This window comes from Budorcas taxicolor, chromosome 6 (genome assembly GCF_023091745.1).
Source record: "Budorcas taxicolor isolate Tak-1 chromosome 6, Takin1.1, whole genome shotgun sequence".
Taxonomy (NCBI): domain Eukaryota; kingdom Metazoa; phylum Chordata; class Mammalia; order Artiodactyla; family Bovidae; genus Budorcas; species Budorcas taxicolor.
Window position 1 is genome coordinate 97,651,939 of NC_068915.1, and position 19,702 is coordinate 97,671,640.

The 19,702-nt window shown below is 37.1% G+C and overlaps 1 protein-coding gene across 6 annotated transcripts in view; it reads right to left on the minus strand.

Moving 5' to 3' along the window:
- Positions 1 to 19,217, minus strand: part of SEC31A (SEC31 homolog A, COPII coat complex component) — a 59,454-nt gene extending 40,237 nt beyond the window's left edge. For all 6 annotated transcript variants that reach the window (XM_052642339.1, XM_052642336.1, XM_052642335.1 and 3 more), the window contains exons 1-7: positions 19,109 to 19,217; positions 10,118 to 10,200; positions 9,327 to 9,450; positions 7,841 to 8,039; positions 5,302 to 5,397; positions 4,287 to 4,427; positions 2,852 to 2,994 (exon numbers count right to left, since the gene is read on the minus strand). In XM_052642339.1, coding sequence (XP_052498299.1) covers positions 2,852 to 2,994; positions 4,287 to 4,427; positions 5,302 to 5,397; positions 7,841 to 8,039; positions 9,327 to 9,450; positions 10,118 to 10,196 — 782 coding nt within the window. In that variant the 5' untranslated portion in view covers positions 10,197 to 10,200; positions 19,109 to 19,217. The remainder of the gene's footprint in view (positions 1 to 2,851; positions 2,995 to 4,286; positions 4,428 to 5,301; positions 5,398 to 7,840; positions 8,040 to 9,326; positions 9,451 to 10,117; positions 10,201 to 19,108) is intronic.
- Positions 19,218 to 19,702: the final 485 nt, after the last annotated feature.

The window sequence follows — 19,702 nt, forward strand, 5'->3', positions numbered from 1 at the left end:
TTTTCCTGGTGGCTCAGCAGGTAAAGAATCCACCTGCAATGTGGGAGACCTGGATGTGATCCCTGGGTTGGGAAGATCCCCTGGAGAAGGAAATGGCTACCCACTCCTGTATTCTGGCCTGGAGAATTCCATGGACTATATAGTCCATGGGGTTGCAAAGAGTCGGATACGACTAAGTGACTAACACTTTTACTTTCAAACAAAGTAACATTTTCAGTAAATGTTTTGAAAAATTCAGATTAGCATCCCCTGCAAAAATTTAAAAAACCCTGTATCCTACCATCCAGAAACAAGTACTATATAATATTAATAGTTTGTTTTTTCTACATTCATGCCTCTGCTATTAGGAGATGAAAGAAAAGTTAACATTATCAGACCATGAAGAAAAATACTAGAAACTAGAATTATGTCTGTGTCTTTCTTAAAACAAAAACATAACAAATGGTCCTCAATTATTCTGAAAACATTATAGTAATTCTAAAATAATTTTGTTTTCAATTTCCAAAATACAGGTAAACCTCACCATCGAGGTAGATATTACTCTTCTTTTCCCCAAAAGTTGTTTTCAATATGATGATATTTCTTACAATCTAAGTCCTCTCAGAATCAGAAAAATACGCTATAGGAAAGAACTCAAATTATTTAAGAATGCCCTTGCTTCCAACATTTCATTTTTTAAGCATTAAAATCTTTGTAAAAATTGTAGGCTAGTGTGATGTACACCCTTATACTTCTCACCTAGATTCATCAATCTGGCCACATTCACTTTAGGGCTTTATATTTTACACGCTCTCTCTATATATATATTGCATCTGTCAAATGCAGATTATTACATGGCACCTCTACACTTCTCTCTGGTGATAAGACCTTCTCCTATACACAATCTCATACTGAAAATGTTATTTTCATGCAATACTCTAAATAGAGAGTCCATATTCAACTTTCCCCAACTGTAGCAATGCCTGTGTGTGTGCTTAAGTCGCTTCAGTCTTGCTTGACTCTTTGCAACCCCGTGGACTGTAGCCCGCCAGAGTCCTCTGTCCATGGAATTCTCCAGGCAAGAATACTGGAGTAGGTTGCCCTGCCCTCCTCCAGGGGATCTTCCTGACCCAGGGACTGAACCCACATCTCTTACATCTCCTCTATTGGCAGGCGGGTTCTTTACCACCAGCGCCACCCGGGAAGTCCATTTAGGAATAATGGAGTCTTACTGTCTCCTCTCTTTAGAATCCAATTATGCATGTCAAAAGTTTCAAGGCACATCAAGAATGCCTTTAGATATCAGTATCATATTTAATATCACATCTTAAGGAACATTTAAATTCTTAGCAAGTTAAAAAAAATCACTGAACTATAGAACTGGAAGGACCTTAAATATCATATAATCCAACTGTTGCATTTACTAGAGGGAGAAAACGGAAACAGAGAGGTTGATTTGCTCCTGGCACCCAGTATGGTATTCTGTCTTGCTAAACCGTAGCCACTCTGAAAACTGGCAGTATAATGTAATGTTAAGAGCATAGATACAATGACCAGGATGTTTGAGTTGGAAGTGAGCAGCTGACTAGTTTTAATCTAAACCAAGTTTCAATTTCCAATGTGTAAAATGGGATAATAGCATCTACACTACAGGTTTACTATGAGTCTTAATCAAGCTAACTTTTGGGAATCAGGGACTAATATGTATACACTGCTATATTTAAAATAGACACCCAACAAGGACCTGTTGTATGGCACAGGGAACTCTGTCCAACACTGGGCAGGGATTTTTGTGGTATTACTGAATCCTAGTACACTGGTTGGCATGTGTTCGATAAGCAAGTGTTTAATAAATAAATAAAACCTTACCAAACATGGGAACAATATTAAAACTTCTCAGAATCACCCCTTCTTTACTAAAAAGCTGACTGAAGCATAACATCTAAATAGGATTACATTGTGACCAGATTCTTTTCTCCTTTATAAGAAGCTCAAGGAGAGGTCACAAACTTTAAGACTTCTCAAAGTGTGTAATTCCACCACACACGGGGGAAAAGAAATTTAAAGCTTTAGTTTCTATATCCCTAAGAAGGAAAGAAGAAAAAAGCCCAAAGCAGTGAAAATACTTTAACACTAAAAGAGATTTGTTTCTTGTTTAAAAACACTGAACAAAACATACATAAACTCCCTGGGTACCTGAATATAAAAATCATAGGAAATCTTCACAATTACAAACTAATTTTGCACCTTGTGGATCTTAGCTCCCATGCCACTTACAGTGGAAACACAGAGCCCTAACCACTGGACTGCCAGGGAATTCCCACAAACTAAATTTAATGCTACTAAAGTTAACACAAGACAATGCTCATGTTTTTTAGAGCATCCACACACTTATTAAGTTGAAGGCAGAATGAACCACTTAATATCTCAAAAATGTTTGCTTTTAAATTAAGATAAACACTCAGAAGTAAAACAAACTTTTCAATTGTTGCTTGACATTAATGTCATGGAAGACTCTTCGTAAGTATGATGAATCAAATAAAGATCAAACTGTATAATGGCCCAAAGATTCAAGAGTTGTCCCAAAGAGCTATGATTCACTAGAATTTTGATCTATTACCTATTATTTGAAATAAGTTGTAGAAAATCCATAAACACATTTTCATGTTTTTGTGATATGATTTGGCTATCATGTTTTGGTACAAAAAATCAGATGACTATTGCTTAAAATAGAAATGAACTATTTATACTAACTTTCACAGAGATGGAGTAGATTCCCTAATTTTAAAAAATTATCTGATAATTCAAAGCAGTAAGTAAATACATTTTTTACAATTCATAAATCAAGCTTTTTGGAAGAGCAGCAAGATACCTGGCATGGTTTTCCAGGACACGGAGTGGAGAGGAGGCAAAGCGAAGATCCCACATCTGGACCACAGGTAGCCTGTCATCCTCAGAGGCAAGGACCATCTGAGTGGCAATGTCAGGATGCCACGCCAACCCAGAGCAATGCATCTGCACACAGGCAAGGCTCACATCTTATCAATCACACTACTTTATGAAAAGCCAAAATGAACACGAGGAATATATGTTTGTTGAAGCAAATAGTAGAAAACATCAGCTCAGGCTTATGAAAAAAGTATTCTTACTTATGTAGTCATTATTTTATTATTTCCATTTATTTAAAATTTGTTTTTTAAAAACCCACTAAACTATTAAATTCTATTAAACACTCTTAAACAGTGGTCTTAAACAAACGAGTTTAAATGTTCTCAATTCAACCAACCCTTTGATACACCAAATCATTCCAGGCCAGAGTAATTCTATACCACAAATGAGCTGTCCTGTCAAAATTGTAATAAGGGGAAAAGCTTTATATAAATTTAAAATTTAATACTTTTAGAGAAATGAAGATGAGAAGATTTTAAAAAATTAATACCTTTCCTCTACTTTATCAGAAAAATCAAGATAAAGTGACTAAACCAACAACTACTGTTTAAATTTTCATATGGGATAAATTAACATTATTACTGAGAAATACTTGGAAGCTCAGATCCTGTTAAGTGTTCTAGAAGGTGACTGAAATGCTTATTGTGTACTTTATTCCACTGAAACTTGTTTTAAAACTCCTGACTCACTGAAAAACAATACCTTGAGGAAATATTCTTATAAATAATGTTTTCTCATTGCTATTGTTGTTTTTAAATTATATATGCATTCTCTGATTTAGGCAAACTCACTTTTTAAATGTCCAACTAAAAACAGTAATTAAAAACAAATTAATAAGGCAAGCCCTAAAGTGTGTCTAAATTACTTTATAACATATGATGATATAATATTAATGAATCTGTAAGCTTAAAATGTAAGGTGTTATACAACAGCGTCTACTGAGCAAGTGGGAGAAGAATACCAGTTCATTTTAGCACTCCCTAATCAGAAAAGAGGAACCCAAGAGTCTGGAAACTGCAGCTTCATAGTCATAAAATTACTAGCAGGGAAAAATTTTACATTCTAGTTGCTATAATGCTTTGGAACAGCTGGCAAAGCAAAACAACTAGTGTATCATGGAATAACTCCTTTGATTAACCAATCTTTCTCTTCATCATTAACATATCCAATGTGGTTTAGCAGGGATTTTCTTATTTTCCCCAAAGGGAAAAACAACCTCTCATTCCAACATGATTGGTCCATAAGAAAACAGGATTTGACTTTATGGAAATCTGATTTGTTGCCAACTCTGACAAACAATATAGGAACAGCTACAGCAGAAACAAAACATGGTTCTCACAAATCAATCACATACTTACCCTGTTACTATGATCACTAACTTTGATGATAGGCTCATTTTTTCTAAGATCCCACACAGTGGCCCGACCACTGGGACTGGCTGATGCCAAAATATGCTGAACTTGTCTGTTCCATGCAATGCAGCTGATATCTTCTGGGGGCTGTGAGGAATAAACTACTAAGAACCATTTCCCAACTGTAATCAAGTTTAACTACAAAATCTAATTCTTCTTTTTAGAAAATGGATTACTTAAAATCTGATCTATTCCTTCCATAAATTTATTTTTATATTCTTAAGTTCTCAACATATGCAGTTTCAATCTCAGGTATATACCAGTTCAAGTACTTTACCCTGTCTATTCACCAGCCACTTATTAAGTTCCTGTTACAAATCAAGCACTGTTTCTTTACTTTGCAACTGCCCCATGGAAGATAATGGACCACAAAGTAGACGCCAGTCAAAGTGACAGACATCTAGGCAGAGCAAAAATTACAGCCTAGACCAAGAAAACCATATACTGTCGTTACACTACCTCTCAGATCGCCAAAATGTTAGGGCCTGTTATAACAGCCACTCAAACTGAATAGTTAATACAGTGTAAAGAAGGCGGAGATGTCTGTTCTTTCTCAGCTTATTAGAATTATATAGGAAACAGGGTGTGTTTTTTTTTTTTAAGTAAGTTTCCTCTCTATGATTTTTATTCTGAGGTTGGATATTGCTAAAATACTATATAATATAGAACACTATATTACACAAAATATTATACCTAAAAAACCTTTTAAAGACTATTTTATTTACTACCACAAGTCTAGTACCTCAAACAGTGCCTGGGAGATGGCAAGTACTAAACATTTACTGTTTAAGGACTTGCTGATACTCTTAGGAAACATATATATTAACCCTTCATCATGGTAAAGAAAAATCAATGACATTTAAACACTGATTTTAAACAGATATACTTCACGTGAAAAAAACAAGTAAGTGCCGAAAAACCAATTTTGGTTCTTTTGATTACACTGAAATCAATGTAATACCTGCGTTTTGGCTCCTGGTGTCATTGGAGTTGCAAAATTATTTAGATCCCAAATGTAGATTTCAGATTCGTTAGCACCAGAGGCCACCAGATTAGTCTGCAATAAGAAAGAATTAACAAATAAATAGCACTTACAAATAATGAAGAGAATACAGAATAACCCAATTTGGAGCTGGAAGATCTGTACGTTTTCACAGACACTGAGAACAGCCAGGGACACGGTTGGTTGGGGAGGAGGGAGAGTGGGCTGTATGGAGAGAGTAACACGGAAACTTACATTATGGTATGTAAAATAGATAGCCAACAGGAATTTGTTGTATGACTCAGGGAACTCAAACCGGCTTGTTAACAACCTAGAGAGGAGGGATGGGGAGGTAGGTGGGAGGTATGGTTCAAGTGGGAGCGGACATGGGTAACCCTATGGCTGAACACCATACAGTAAAGCAATTATCCTTCAATTAAAAATAATTAATTTTTAAAATCTTTCAGTTTTAAGGCATATAATTTTTCTGTTTAATTAAAAAAACCAAAATGCATGAACCCCTAAAAACTATATATAACAATCTGAAATTTAATCAGTTTTCTAAAGAAACATATTGTAGAACTCTATTAAACTAAAAAAGATAACACATCTACTGCCATTTCAATATAAGACACTAATAAAATAATTAAATGGATAAATTCTTATATGGTGATTATTGCCTGTGGTTTGGATCTCTGGAAGGGAAACCAATTGTGGGAGACAAAAATAGGTCACTCTGTTGGCTTCAAATAGCTGAATGCTAAAATAATGGTGTCTATACCAGGTACTTCAAAGACAGCCTCTGGAGCTGGATCAAGATAAGACTAGTAAAAATCCTCATGTATTTATTTTTAAAAAATTTTAAACTGAAGTATAGTTGACTTATTTCAATTAAAAAACTATAGTTTCTCCATGGCTGATTCATGTCATTCAATGTATGGTAAAAACCACTACAAAACTGTAAAGTAATTAGCCTCCAATTAAAATAAATAAATAAATAAATAAACAAAACTATAGTTTCTGGTGTAAAGTGACTCAGTTATATAAATATATATATTTCCATTATAGTTTATTTTATTATAGGATTTTGACTATATTACTAGTTCCCTGTGCTATACAGTAGGACCTTGCTGTTTATCTGTTTTATATATAGTAGTTTATATCTGCTAATCCCAAATTCTTAATTTATCCCTCTCCAATCCCCTTTCCCCCTTGGTAACTATAAACTTGTTTTCTGTTTCTGTCCTCACCTATTTCTATTTCATGTATGCTCCATCTTGCGCCAGGTGGTAGTATTTCCAGGTAAACTATGTTGTATACATTTTGGATCAGAAAGACCCTAAAATTGTGATATGAAGTCCAGGAAGACAATGAGGTTCATACACTGACCTTCATCCTTTACTGTTCACTCTCATTAATCTACTATAACAACTGACATACAACTCTGAAAACAGAGGAATTCCATGGCAGTAGCCACCTATGATATAAGACACGAACCAAAAATCAGCAGTTGTTGGAAATTAGCTATCTAATCTAAAGAGTAGGCACCACAAACCACAGAAAATGAAGAAGCTGGGTTTCTGTATTTCTATATCTAAAATATCTATTTACAATACAAGAAAAATAACTATCAAACTTTTTTAAGATAATATTTATTTTCTGATTATACTCAAATATCCTATTAACTCAAGATTTTTATTAATGTATGCTGCTACTGCTAAGTCACGTCAGTCATGCCCAAGTCTGTGCGACCCCACAGACGGCAGCCTACCAGGTTCCCGTCCCTGGGATTCTCCAGGCAAGAACACTGGAGTGGGCTGCCATTTAACATTTCTACAATTAACATTCAGTAATGCTTACAATGGCAACAGTACAAAGACTCTTCATTGCCCATTAAATTTATACTATATTTATGTATATATCTTATTATTTGATAGAGTAGTAATCTCTGACATAAATACACTTAGCAGTAGTAAAACAACAGATTAACCCACACACAACAGCACCAGCCTAATGCTGAACTAGCACAAACTTTTGAATTTTAAGAATTACTTTATTTACTTATTTATTTGGAGGCACCAGGTCTTACTTGTGGCATGGAGCGTCTTTAGCTGCAGCGTGTGGGATCTAGTTCTCTGATCAGGGGATCAAATCTAGGCCCTCCTGCACTGGGAATACAGAGTCTCAGCCACTGGACCAGCAGGGAAGTAGCCTAGACAAACTTAAAAGACTAGGTCTTCAACCTCTGAGGTGCCTAATATTTTAAAAATGTCCATAAAATGACATGACATCTCCAGACTTCTAGAACTAAACCCATCACCCTGATCCCTTCCCTGGGGCTAGTGTATTACTGAAGCCAGCTCTGAACTTTTCATTCTTCATACAAATAGACTCACTCATCAACCTGCACAGCCACAGTTTTAGCTTTCTCCAAGACTGAGGCACAGCAGAGTCATATACTTATTTCAAATAGGCAGCACGTATCTCAAGAAATATGAATAAACGTCAAAAGTCTAACCTGGAAAATGTTCACATCCAATGCTCTCACTGGGCCGGTATGCTTGTCATTCTGAGCAATCACAACTTCCTTATCCCCAGAGATAATTTTAGAAGGATCATAAAGAATAATATTTCCGTTTTCACCACCTGCAATCAGGACTCCAGAGATATTTCCTTTGGAATCCATCTTATGAGGTCCCCAAATCAACTTGTGGTACCTTTAAAAGAAAATGAGCAAAAATACTCTTTTTTGAAGTCAGATAAACTTAGAAAAGAATTTGGAAATTATACATTTAAGCCTTTCCATAAATACACCAAAAACACTGCTTCTCCTCTATTCCTGATAACTGTACATAACTTGGTGAAATGGCATTTTAGTTTTTATTCATACTCATGTTTCATTTTGTAACCTTGAAGGATACAAAAACTCTTTTGTACAGCTAATACAACAAAGTATACTTGATTTGTGTGTCAGAAGATAAGAGCCTAAGAATGGTTTTACCATTTAGAATCTGTGAGACCCTGAGCCAGTTACTTAATCTCCCTAAGCTGCTTTTGATTCATTTATAAAATAGAGCTAATAAACCACTTCCCCGGATTTTATTTGACTACAGAGGTACTCAGTAACATGTCATCTGTTAAATAGTAAAGCAGTTAAGGGAGTCATCTGAAATTTTCTAAGAAAAATAATGTATTCTGACAGTAAAAAGGTGATATCAAAATTACGTCTATTACGACATAATTCTCCACCCACTGGTGGAGAATAAAAGATTACAATTTGGTATGGAGGTGGCATGGAGATATATAACAATGGTACTGAGTAGAAAAACTGCCAGATGAAAGGCATCTGGGGTTCCCAGTACAGTGGGAGGGCTTGGATGATTATAAGCCATCCCATGGGAGACGCCATGATTTGAACTGTATTGTTAGCCAAGGTACAATCTCTTCACCAAAATTTGCCAAGGTATTAGGCTATAAAGCACATTTTGCTACTGAAATTAAAGTATCCTTCTATATAGCTTAAGTACTTGGAAATCTACCTATCTAAATACTTATCAGAAACTATGTCAATAAAATTCTCTGTGAAATGTAATTTGAAATATACATTAGTAGATAGGGGAAAAAAGCAACCTTTATTCAAAGAAAATCACTATTAACATTTTAATATTCATCTAACTACTTTTTCTGGTCATGACTACCTTTTTCTGTAAAGAGGTAAGACTAACAAAAGCAAAAGAAAGTAACTCTACTGTATCATGAAGAAAACAATACTAGAAACTAGAGGCTTTCCTTCTTACACACAGCAGTCCATAAAAAAAGGAAATTCAACAGAACATATATAGACACTTTTTAAACTTCTGCCTAAACAACTCATCTGTTTTTTCACAAAATATGTCACTAATGGTATTCCTTACAAGTTCATAATGGAACACTTATAGACACATTAGGCATCAACCACAACATATAATCAAATAATCATGTAAATTTCAGGTTGAATCTCATACCTGTGAGAAGAAGAGAACGTGGCACAAGATTTCATATCCAAGGATGGATCAGAAAGGTCTAATTCAAATATCTCAAGAGAAGCACTGGTACTAAATGTTGCATCCAATTGTTGAGCAGATGTTCCTATAGAAAATATATTCATGGTAACTATACATGCAAAAACAGACAGACTCAGAGAAAACCACACAAAATAGAAATTAAATGCTTGTTTTTCAATTATCTCACTCATGAATGCTACATTAACGACTAAAATCTCACCACGTACACCACTGGACAGATGCTTACATTACTACAGCAGTAAGATTCTGATGCAAGGCTCAGATATGATGTTTGTAAGAGTGGGTAGTGCAGACAATTTTTTAAGTCTATAGATAAAATCTCTGAAAGAACAGTTCCATGCTTATAGTCACAAATGATATAATTTCAACGCTATTTATATAAAAATGGAGCATCAAAACTGTTGTTCATTCATTCAAATTGGTATTTACTAACTTGTTAACATTTTATCTATTGTGCTTCTTAATACCAGAGGAATAAAGATAGAGCATGGTCCTGCAGTGAGGAAGACGCTATAAATGTAATAGACCATGATTAACACCATGCTGTACAAGCATATGGGAAGGCCACTGAACTCAGCCGACAGGAAGCTTGCACGTAGCTCATCAGGAAAGGAGAGGCTTTCTAGAGGAGCTGAAGCTTGACCTGAATCTTAAAGGACAAGTATAAATAAGTCAGATGTGGAAAAGAAGAAATCAGGTGACTCATACTGTCTTCTCTCTGTTGAGCTTACCTGTAGCTAGGTAAATGGGATGATTCTGTGCAGGGCTCCATGCCTGCATGGCGGTACGATCTACTTCCTTTAACTTCATCCTGCTAAAGAGAACATTTCACATAGAAATATAATGAACATGTAAGATGGAACGTTTTTTAACATGGAAATATACTGGACAAACCCAGTACATTAATAGTAATGCTGGAATGCCAATAAATCAAATTGGTCTAGGTATCATTTGTTGGGAAATGTGGACCATTTGAAAGAAACTTGTTAAATTATTTTGAGACAAGTATAGGGCTATTCTGTTTACAGATTATCATCCTTCAGTTGAAAAATCTGTCTGGAAGGAAATGTGCAAAAACAGGGATAGCATGGGGTTAATTAGTCTTGGCATACAGTATACTTCTCAGTCAAGATAAGATGGGTGGCAGTGTAGCAGGGCTAAGGGAAGGCACAGAACAAACAAGGTGCACTTTCCTGGAGCAGGACCGCTCAACAATAAGAGCAGTTTGACAAACTAATTTTAAATAAAGCAGACTAAGACAGAGGTGAATATAGCAAACCCAAAGAATTTTAAAGATAAAGCAGAAAAAAATTTTTAAATGGTCACTCCAAGCTACAATCCCATATGCTATTATTTTATATATTCTATGTGCAAGTTACTTTGGTAGAAAAACTCAGGAGATACTGTGCTACAGTATTAAAAACATCTTTGTTGGAATTTCCCAAGTGGTCCCATGGATAAGACGCCACATTTCCAATGTAGGGGGTGTGGGTTCAATCCCTAGTCAGGCAACTAAGATCCCACATTCTGCCAAAACACCACCAACAGAAACAACTTTGTGATTTTACATAAATGAATTTGCATGGCACAGTATTCCACTCTCAGATGTACCCTAATTTACTTACTTAGTCTCCTACTGAGGAACACCCGAATTGTTTTTGAAAGTGAAAGTCGCTCAGGAGTGTCTGACTCTGTGGCCCCATGGACTGTAGAGTCCATGGAATTCTCCACACCAGGATACTGGAGTGTGTAGCCTTTCTCTTCTCCAGCAGACCTTCCTGACCCAGGAATTGAATGGGGTCTCCTGCATTGCAGGCAGATTCTTCACCAGCTGAGCCACAAGGAAAGCCCAAGAATACTGGAGTGGGTAGCCTATCCCTTCTCCAGGGGATCTTCCTGACCCAGGAATCGAACTGGGGTCTCCTGCATTGCAGGCGGATTCTTTATCAACTGAGCTATTATTTTTACAAACAATGCTGAAATAAATGGCCACACATACATGTTACTTCACTCATGGACAAGGAAAGCTATAGTAAAACTGATGGGTTAAAGAATAAAAGTAATTTTAATTCTGATGGATATTGCCACTTGAAATATATCCTGGTATACAGTGTATTGAGTATGTTCAAAGTATGTATTTTTTATTACTTTAAAATCATTTATTGAAATTTTTTTCTTACTAACTTTAGATACCACCTTTATCATGTACCAACTTCCTGTATTTATTTCTAGATTTAATATTTAGGTTTATATTCCTGTACATATCAGGATATAGGCTAAGGTTTACATTTCAGAATTCCTTTACATTTATTCTGTGATTACCATTCCTTATGCCCATGTATTTACATGCTAGGCATGTCACTGCTTTAAATACTGAAGCTTTACGTGAGCATGATTTCAATAATCCCCACCCATTTTCCTTGCTATTTTTTGTTTTTTAACTACATAAACAATCAGAAAATTTTTTGTCTAATTCCAGAAAAAAAGAGCATGTTAGTATTTTTTATTGAACCTGTACCAAATTAATAAATTAATTTATGGTGAACTGACAGAATGGTGAATCTTCCTATCAAGAACATGTCTTTAGAATTAAGCCGTCTTTTTTATTTTTCAGTATTGTTTGAAATTTTTTGACATATTGGGTTTGCTTACCCCTAAGTATTTCACCTTTTGGTTCATTTGTAAATGTGGCTTTTTTTCCTTCCACTATTATGTCTATGATCTCACTGTTAAATGAAGGCTAATGATTTCACTACATTAATTTTTAATCCTGCTTTCTTATTGAATTCTCTTTCTGGAGCAGTGTTTCAGTAGATTCTGTTGGGTTTTCCACATATATATTCATACCATGTGCCAACAGAGCCAATCTCCTCATTTCACATTGTCACTCCTCTGATATCTTTCTCCTGTGTGAGCTAGCCAGGACTAACAGTATCATACTCAACAGCAGTGATAACAGCGCTATTTCTTGTCTTGTCCTGTTCTGCAGTGGGAAAGCCTACTGTATCACCACTCGGCACGGTTTTGGAATTTGAGATATATATACATATATTTGTACAGATAAGTGTGTGTCCACACACACTTACATCTGTACAAGTAAATAAATATACATATGTATACAAACATGTATGTGGAAATAGCCATCGATTACTATCTTACTGAATGCTATTCATAAAGACTGGGTGTTAAATTTTGTTGAATGTTTTTTCATTAGGTAATTGGAGATGACCATATGATTTTTCTCCTTCAGTTTACTAACAAAACAAAGCACGAACAGATTTCCTAATACTGAATCATCTTTTCACACCATGAGTAAACTTCTCTTGACCATGATTCTACTACAGAGCTCCTAGATTTTGTTTAAAAAGAGTTTCATTCCTAGAGTCCTAAATGAGATTTAATCGATAGTTTTCCTCTTTTGTACATTCTTTGTCAGGTTTTGGTATCAATGTTATACTTGTTCATAACAAATGTGGGAGGTTTTCTTCTATTCCCATGCTCTGGAACACTTTCAACAACAACACTGAAATTACTATTTCTTTAAGGATTTACCAGAATTCTCCTATGAGATATCTGGGTCTGGTGTTTTGAAGGGAAGGTAAGTGGTAATTTTCTCCGTTTCTTCTATGGATATCGATCTATTTGAATTTTCTTTATCCAAGGTCATTTTTGTAAATTATATTTTCCCATGATGTTCCTTTCTTGTACTCTTTTTTACAATCTTCTAATTTATTTGTTTAGACTTGAACATAGACTCATGCTTCTTCTAATTTGTGCTGTGTGTGGTGATTAGTCCTTATGATATTCATGTTTTATCCCACCATCTTTTGAAAAATTAGCTTAGCTAAGTGACTTACCTGCTTCACTGAGTATTTACAAAGAGTCAAACTTTGGATTTACTTATTAGTTTCACTTTTTAAAAGTTTTCCTAACTTTTTAGTTAAATGCTTCACTTATTCATTTTTACTATTTCTTTAGGCCTTGAATTTTCCCTGAGCACTGATTTGTTGTAATGTATGTTTCTGGTCTTATCTTTGTAACTATAATTTTAGATAATTTCCATTTAATACCATTAATCCTTCATTTCTTTACATAGTTAATTACTATGAGCACTAACAGAATCAGCTTATATAATCTTACTGCCTCTCCTGCAGTACACAGTTATAATCATTAGTATTATCTTCCTCAGTGTTTACCTTTGTACTGTTAAATACACTTATACTTCTACTAACTGATTTGTCAGCTTTAAATGATGTCCTTTGACTCCTAGACATTACAGATTAGGCAATCCACAAATTTATTCTACCTCCAATTTTCTTCCTGCTTCCCAGTTCTCTCAATTTTTTAGTTTTATGACCAATTTCTACATCATCAGATATGTAACATGTACATTTTATCTTTTCCTCCTTATTCCCACTTTGGTTTCAGCCTCAGGTGCATAGTAGTTAAATATACTCAATGTTCTCCAACAGCACTCTTGCCAGTATTCTTACTCATCTCTGGAGGATGAAGTGCATCCTCTAATAGTTTTCTTAAGAGGGCCTTAGACTAAAAATATGCCCAGAGTCTTACACAGTCAAGTTGTTTACATTTGAAGAACAGATGATAAAAGGAAGGCACAGAAAGATTAAATAATTTGAACACACCAGCAAGGGACAGAGCCAAGATCTGAACTCAGAAGTGAGCTCCAGAGTCCAGCCTCTTGTTACAAGCTCAAGTATTCAATTTTAATCATAAAAAAATATTAAAATTTAGGAGAAATAATGAATGGCAAAGAAGCTACAATGCAAGATGAAATTAATGGAAGAAGAAATGAATTTTAGAAACTAGCCAAGGTCCGGCAAACTGGGTGAATTAGGAGGCTGAATAACACCACAAAGAGGTAGGACCTCTGGTCCTGAACATTGACTTCTGGTCCTTGTGGTCCTTCAACCTGAACATTGACTCTGCTACTTTTGACACCTTTACACATTATTTGATCTCTCTGAGCCCCAATTCCCACACTTGTAAGATGGGGATAAGTGTGACTACCTCAGGGGATGTTGTGACGTTCAAATGAAAGAAATGTATTTTACAGAGGTCCAAACACAATGCCTAGCACATAAGTCAAAAAGCATTTTAATACACTAACTACTTTAAAGATTATTATCATCATGAGACTAATCAAGAAAATTGCACAGCTAGTTTCCTAAGATTATTGTGAAGGAAAAAAGGAAAAAAAAACCCACAATTTTCTAAGAGGTAAAAAAGAGGCCTATTTTCTTTCTATGAAAGGCCTTCTTTCTCCTCTCAGTCAATAGTTTTTAGTAAGAAGTTCAAGTCCCATCTCCTTCATGAAACCTGCTCCACTGATCCCATCGACACTGATCTAAACTCTTTGTATTTGCCTGTACCACACTTTAAGCAACTCATTTATCTTGGTAAAACTTTATAACATTCTCTTAGTACATACTGTTTACATATTTCCCCACTGTCTGTTTTATCAACTTGTTTCATCTTGTTTGGTCATCTTGTTTCACCAAATGGACAAATGCTGTCTTGTTTTCAATCAAGTCTTACAACTTTTACCCTTTTGGGATTTAAAACTGTTTCACACAGGGTGAGATATGCATTGCTTGATTCTCAATGTCTATATTTAGAGGAATACAAAAAGACTGATGCGCTAGAAAGACAAATTTTAAGTAAAATATTTAATTTTTAAATTCTTAACTGTTTAAAGGATCTTTCTTATTTAAAAAGTGGGAAAGTACTGCTTGGGGAGAAAAAAAAGGTTTCCTAAAATGCCTTTAGAATAATTTCTAATATTGAAAACAAAATAGCTACACACACACACACACATATATATGTTTAAACCCAGTTGAATATAAGTACAGTATCTCCAGGAAGAAAGGTACAAGGGCTACAGGAATTCAGGAGCATTTAGTTAATGTGTAACATTTACTGAAAGAGAGAGACTAATTTACAAGAACATAAAAGAGTGAAGAGGGAATTCAAAGCATTTATAAAATCTGTTTCTTGGCCTTAGTACTCAATGTGCCATCAGAAGCAGTTCCACTTAATAACCTGTATTGAACATAAGGTTTAAATACCATTGTTTGGAAAAAAAAAAATCAAATACTATACTACAACAATGGCCTTGAACTACATTAAGCGGTTTGAATCTAATTAAACAAAAATATCATAAGCTACAATCATTCTCAAAACTATTAAGAATACTATGAAAATACAGCTTCATCAGATACATGTGTATTTCCTTCTCTTACAATTGATCATTTAGTCGTAACTAGTTTCCTTAAAAATATGAAGTCTTAGATTAAACCATGTCAATTTCCCAAGTAAGACTTGCTTTAAAAACTTTCTGTAGTTTTTAATGACATATTTTTATTTCAGTTTATTTATCTGGCTGTGCTGTGTGGCATGTGGGATTTTAGTTAATTGATCAGGGGATCGATCAAACTTGTGTCACCCTGCAGGGGAAGCACAGATTCCCAACCACTGGACTGCCAGGGAATTCTCTATGTAATTTTTTTCAATATTGTATGTGACTAGAATTCACACCACACAGATTTATTTCATTCGGAACTATTTTACACAGAACACAATCATTGTGAAAATATGAAAAGAAAACTGCAAGGACAATGGTTTGTTCACACATGCCCCCCTAAGAGAGCACCAAAAGAAGAGCAGTTAAGATATGGAGACTGGAGCCAACCCTGTCAGTTTAAATCCCAGTTCCACGTGTCCTAGCTCTGACTTTTGGTATGTAATTTTATCTATGTGTGTCTTGGCTAACCATTTGGTAAAATAACTATAATAAAAGCATCTACGCCATAGGTTTGCTGTGAGAATTCACAGAGAACAGTGCCTGGCACCTGGTAAATAAATGCTTGTGAACGGCAGCTAATACAAAAGTCACCATTTAAAATGTTTACCCCAGTGAATCTTCAAAAGAATACATCTACTGAAGAAAATTTACGATCCAGACCACAACTTTTATTTATTCATCCAAGTTTCTCTCCGCAACAATTGTGTGCAGTGAAATGAAACTTTCCTCCTGCATTTTCTAAAAGCTGATTTTGTGAAGCAACACTAAAACCCAACAGCACTAACCTCTAAACAGCTCCAACCTCACAATGTTATCATACATGGAGCACTGAACTAAACCTCAGAAAGTAAAAAGTCAAAGAGCTATCAGAACTGGAAACTCTGACTCCCAAACCAGAAACACAATACCCGGCTGCCACTGTAGCTGATAAAAATTCACCTTGTGTGGACAAGACACCTCATTAGCATGGGCACATTTGTTCCAGAGAATTTATTTAATGTTACTGATGGTCTAGGCTCGTCTCAGCCAAAACCAAATCAAAGATGCAACTGTGTGCTGGTCATTGAACTAAATGGTGTCACACTTATCTGCAGTCTTAATACAACAAAACTTTTTGAGCTAAAATTAACCCTCTTTTAGACCACATCACATGGCATACGGGATCCCCAGTTCCTCCCCCATCAGGGATTCCATCCATGCCCTCCGGAGTCCTAATCACTGGACCACCGGGGAAGTCCCTGAAATTAATCTATTTAAGAATGACATTTCTAGAAAAACAATGTAATAATTTAATAATATCATTTTATAAGAATCTTTCATTAGAATTGTATAAACCTCATATTATACAGAAAATCCTGTATGTGTGTCTGTGCGTGTTTCCAGGAAGATGATCCAGTAGTTTCATCAGATCCTTAAAAGAGAGTGGAGTGATATATACAATGTCATTGCTGTTCTTTACTCATTAAGTTGTGTCCAACTCTTTGGGACCCCACGGACTGTAGCCCCCCAAGCTCCCCTATCCATGGAATTTCCCAGGCAAGAATTCTGGAGTGGGTTGCCCTTTCCTTCTCCAGGGGATCTTCCCAGCCCAGGGATCAAACCTGCATCTCCTGTATTGGCAAGCAGATTCTCTACCACTGAGCCACCTCAGAAGCCCACAAGGTAATACTTCTTAGCCATAAAAAGGAATGAAATAATTCCTTTTTATGCCATTTGCAGAGACATGGATATACCTAGAGACTGTCATACAGAGTGAAGTTAAGTCAGAAAAACAAATGTATAATATCGCTTATACATGGAATCTAGAAAAATGGTACAGATGAACTTATTTGAAAGCACAAATAGAGACAGAGATCTAGAAAACAAGTTTACAGATACCAAGGGCAGGGGTGGGGGGGTGGGGGTGGAGGAGGATGGGGGATGAATTGGGAGACTGGGATTGACATACATGCACTCTTGATATTCTGGATAAAACAGATAACTAAGGAGAAAGGAGTACCTATTGTACAACACAGGGGACTCTACTCAATGCTCTGTGGTGACCTATAATGGGAAGGAAATCCAAAAAGGAGGGGATACAGGTACACATATAAATGATTCACTTTGCTGCATAATAGACATTAACACAATGTAGAGCAACTATACTCCAATAAAAATTTAGAAATTAATACATAAATATCAAAAGAACATCAGAAAACAAAATAAAATCACAAATACTTCTAGAAAAAAGAGAGAGGAATCCCAAAAGATTAAGAATCACTGCTCTTTATAGTTTACAAATTTCTTTCTGTTCTTACTGGTTTCAGAAAATAACTTGCTTATATTAAATTAAGTTATATAATTGGAAATCCATTTCAAATCTGACACTTCCTAAATAACCTTAGATGTGCGTAACATAAATCCAAAACAACAAAAACACTTCAACTTATCCAAAAGTTCGTAAGGGTCTACAAACCATTCCCAGGGCTGTAATTAGGGAGAAATGAGAAAACAGGCGCACAGAAGAATTACTGAGAAAAGGTAAGTAAACTTTAGCCAACTCTAGAACAGTCGTTATGTACAGAAAACATAAGATAGTATGATTCAAGGACGAAGCTCTAACTACTGATTAAACAGTTACAGTTGCCCAAAACGACAATCAATTTCAGTCTTCTGTGTTAGAAAAGACAGTTTCGCGGGAAGGATTTGTAAAAGACCATCACTGAAACTTCAGAAAGACCTGGGTAAAATTAGTTCCCCGAGTTATGAAAAAGTTTACAATGCCCACAAGCCCAGGCAACATTTTGATTTATTTTACACCTGCCCCGGTAATTTAACCTCTCATTATAGTAAACCAGTAGCAAAAACATACAACACTGAATGATACTTCCTTCGAGATACAGGCTGCGACCGGCGGCGACTGCCCTTAAAATAAAACAATCCCAGTTAAGTGACAGAAGCCCGTAGTTAAAACCTACGAACCTTTAAATCTGGCAACAGCTCAGATAATAACAAAAAATCCCAAACTAAAGTCAACCAAGGCAATGCTGATGAGGTCTGTTTCCTTCCCTCGCCCTTGGGGACCGCGCCTCTTTGTGCACCAGGGTCCGAAGGTCTCCTAACCTCAGACGACAGCTACGCGCCCCGGCTGGACACCCTGGCGCAAGCCTCTGGGGCGCTTCTGCTCAGCGGAGGAAACGTCGGCGGATGCGGCCCGGCGCGATCCCCGAAGCAGCCGTGACACCAGGCGCTGTCCCGCCGGGCCCGAAACGAAGACCCGGGCGCGCCGCCGCCGGAGACCGGGCCGCAGGCTGGAGGGGACCAGCGGAGACCGAAACCGGGATACCGGCGTGGGCCTGGGCTCTCCCCGAAGGCCCCAGGAGCCGCAAAGAGGACAGGAGAGCACAAGAGGACGCACCTGGCGGGGACCCCCGGAGACCGGTTTCTGCGTGAGCGCGGCGCCAGTCGGACTCTCCCAGCATTCGCCGCCGCCCCTCCTCCTGGCCGGGGCCACCTCCACGTTCCGCTCCAACGTGGCAGCCGCAGCCCCGCCCAGCCGGCTGGCCGACGCTTCCGGGAGCGACGCCCTGCCCCGCCCACCCCGATGCGCGGCCCGCCACGGCACTTCCGGGACCGGGGTCGGGCCCGAGGCCCGGGCCGGGGTTCTGTAGCGCGTGGGAGTCTGGGGGGACTCGCTTCCGCGCCGCGCGTGCACTTGTGAGTTCAGAGGGGCGGCGTGCGGTGGCCAGGATGATGCGAAAAAGAGAAGTCCGGGTGGGCGTAGCTGTCTGGCGGGAGGCCGGCCCCGGCCAGCAGAAACGCCACGTAGCGCTGGTCCTATGAGACGTCAGCGGCCCCCGCCACGCTGCCGACGCGACCGGCCGCCGAAAAATCGGGCTGCAAGGGCCTTATTACAAGGCTGTTACTGGGTTATTTCATTTATCTACTCGGTTCTACGGTATTGCTTATTGAGAATATCTTTAGAACCAAACGATCTGGTCATACCCAAAGG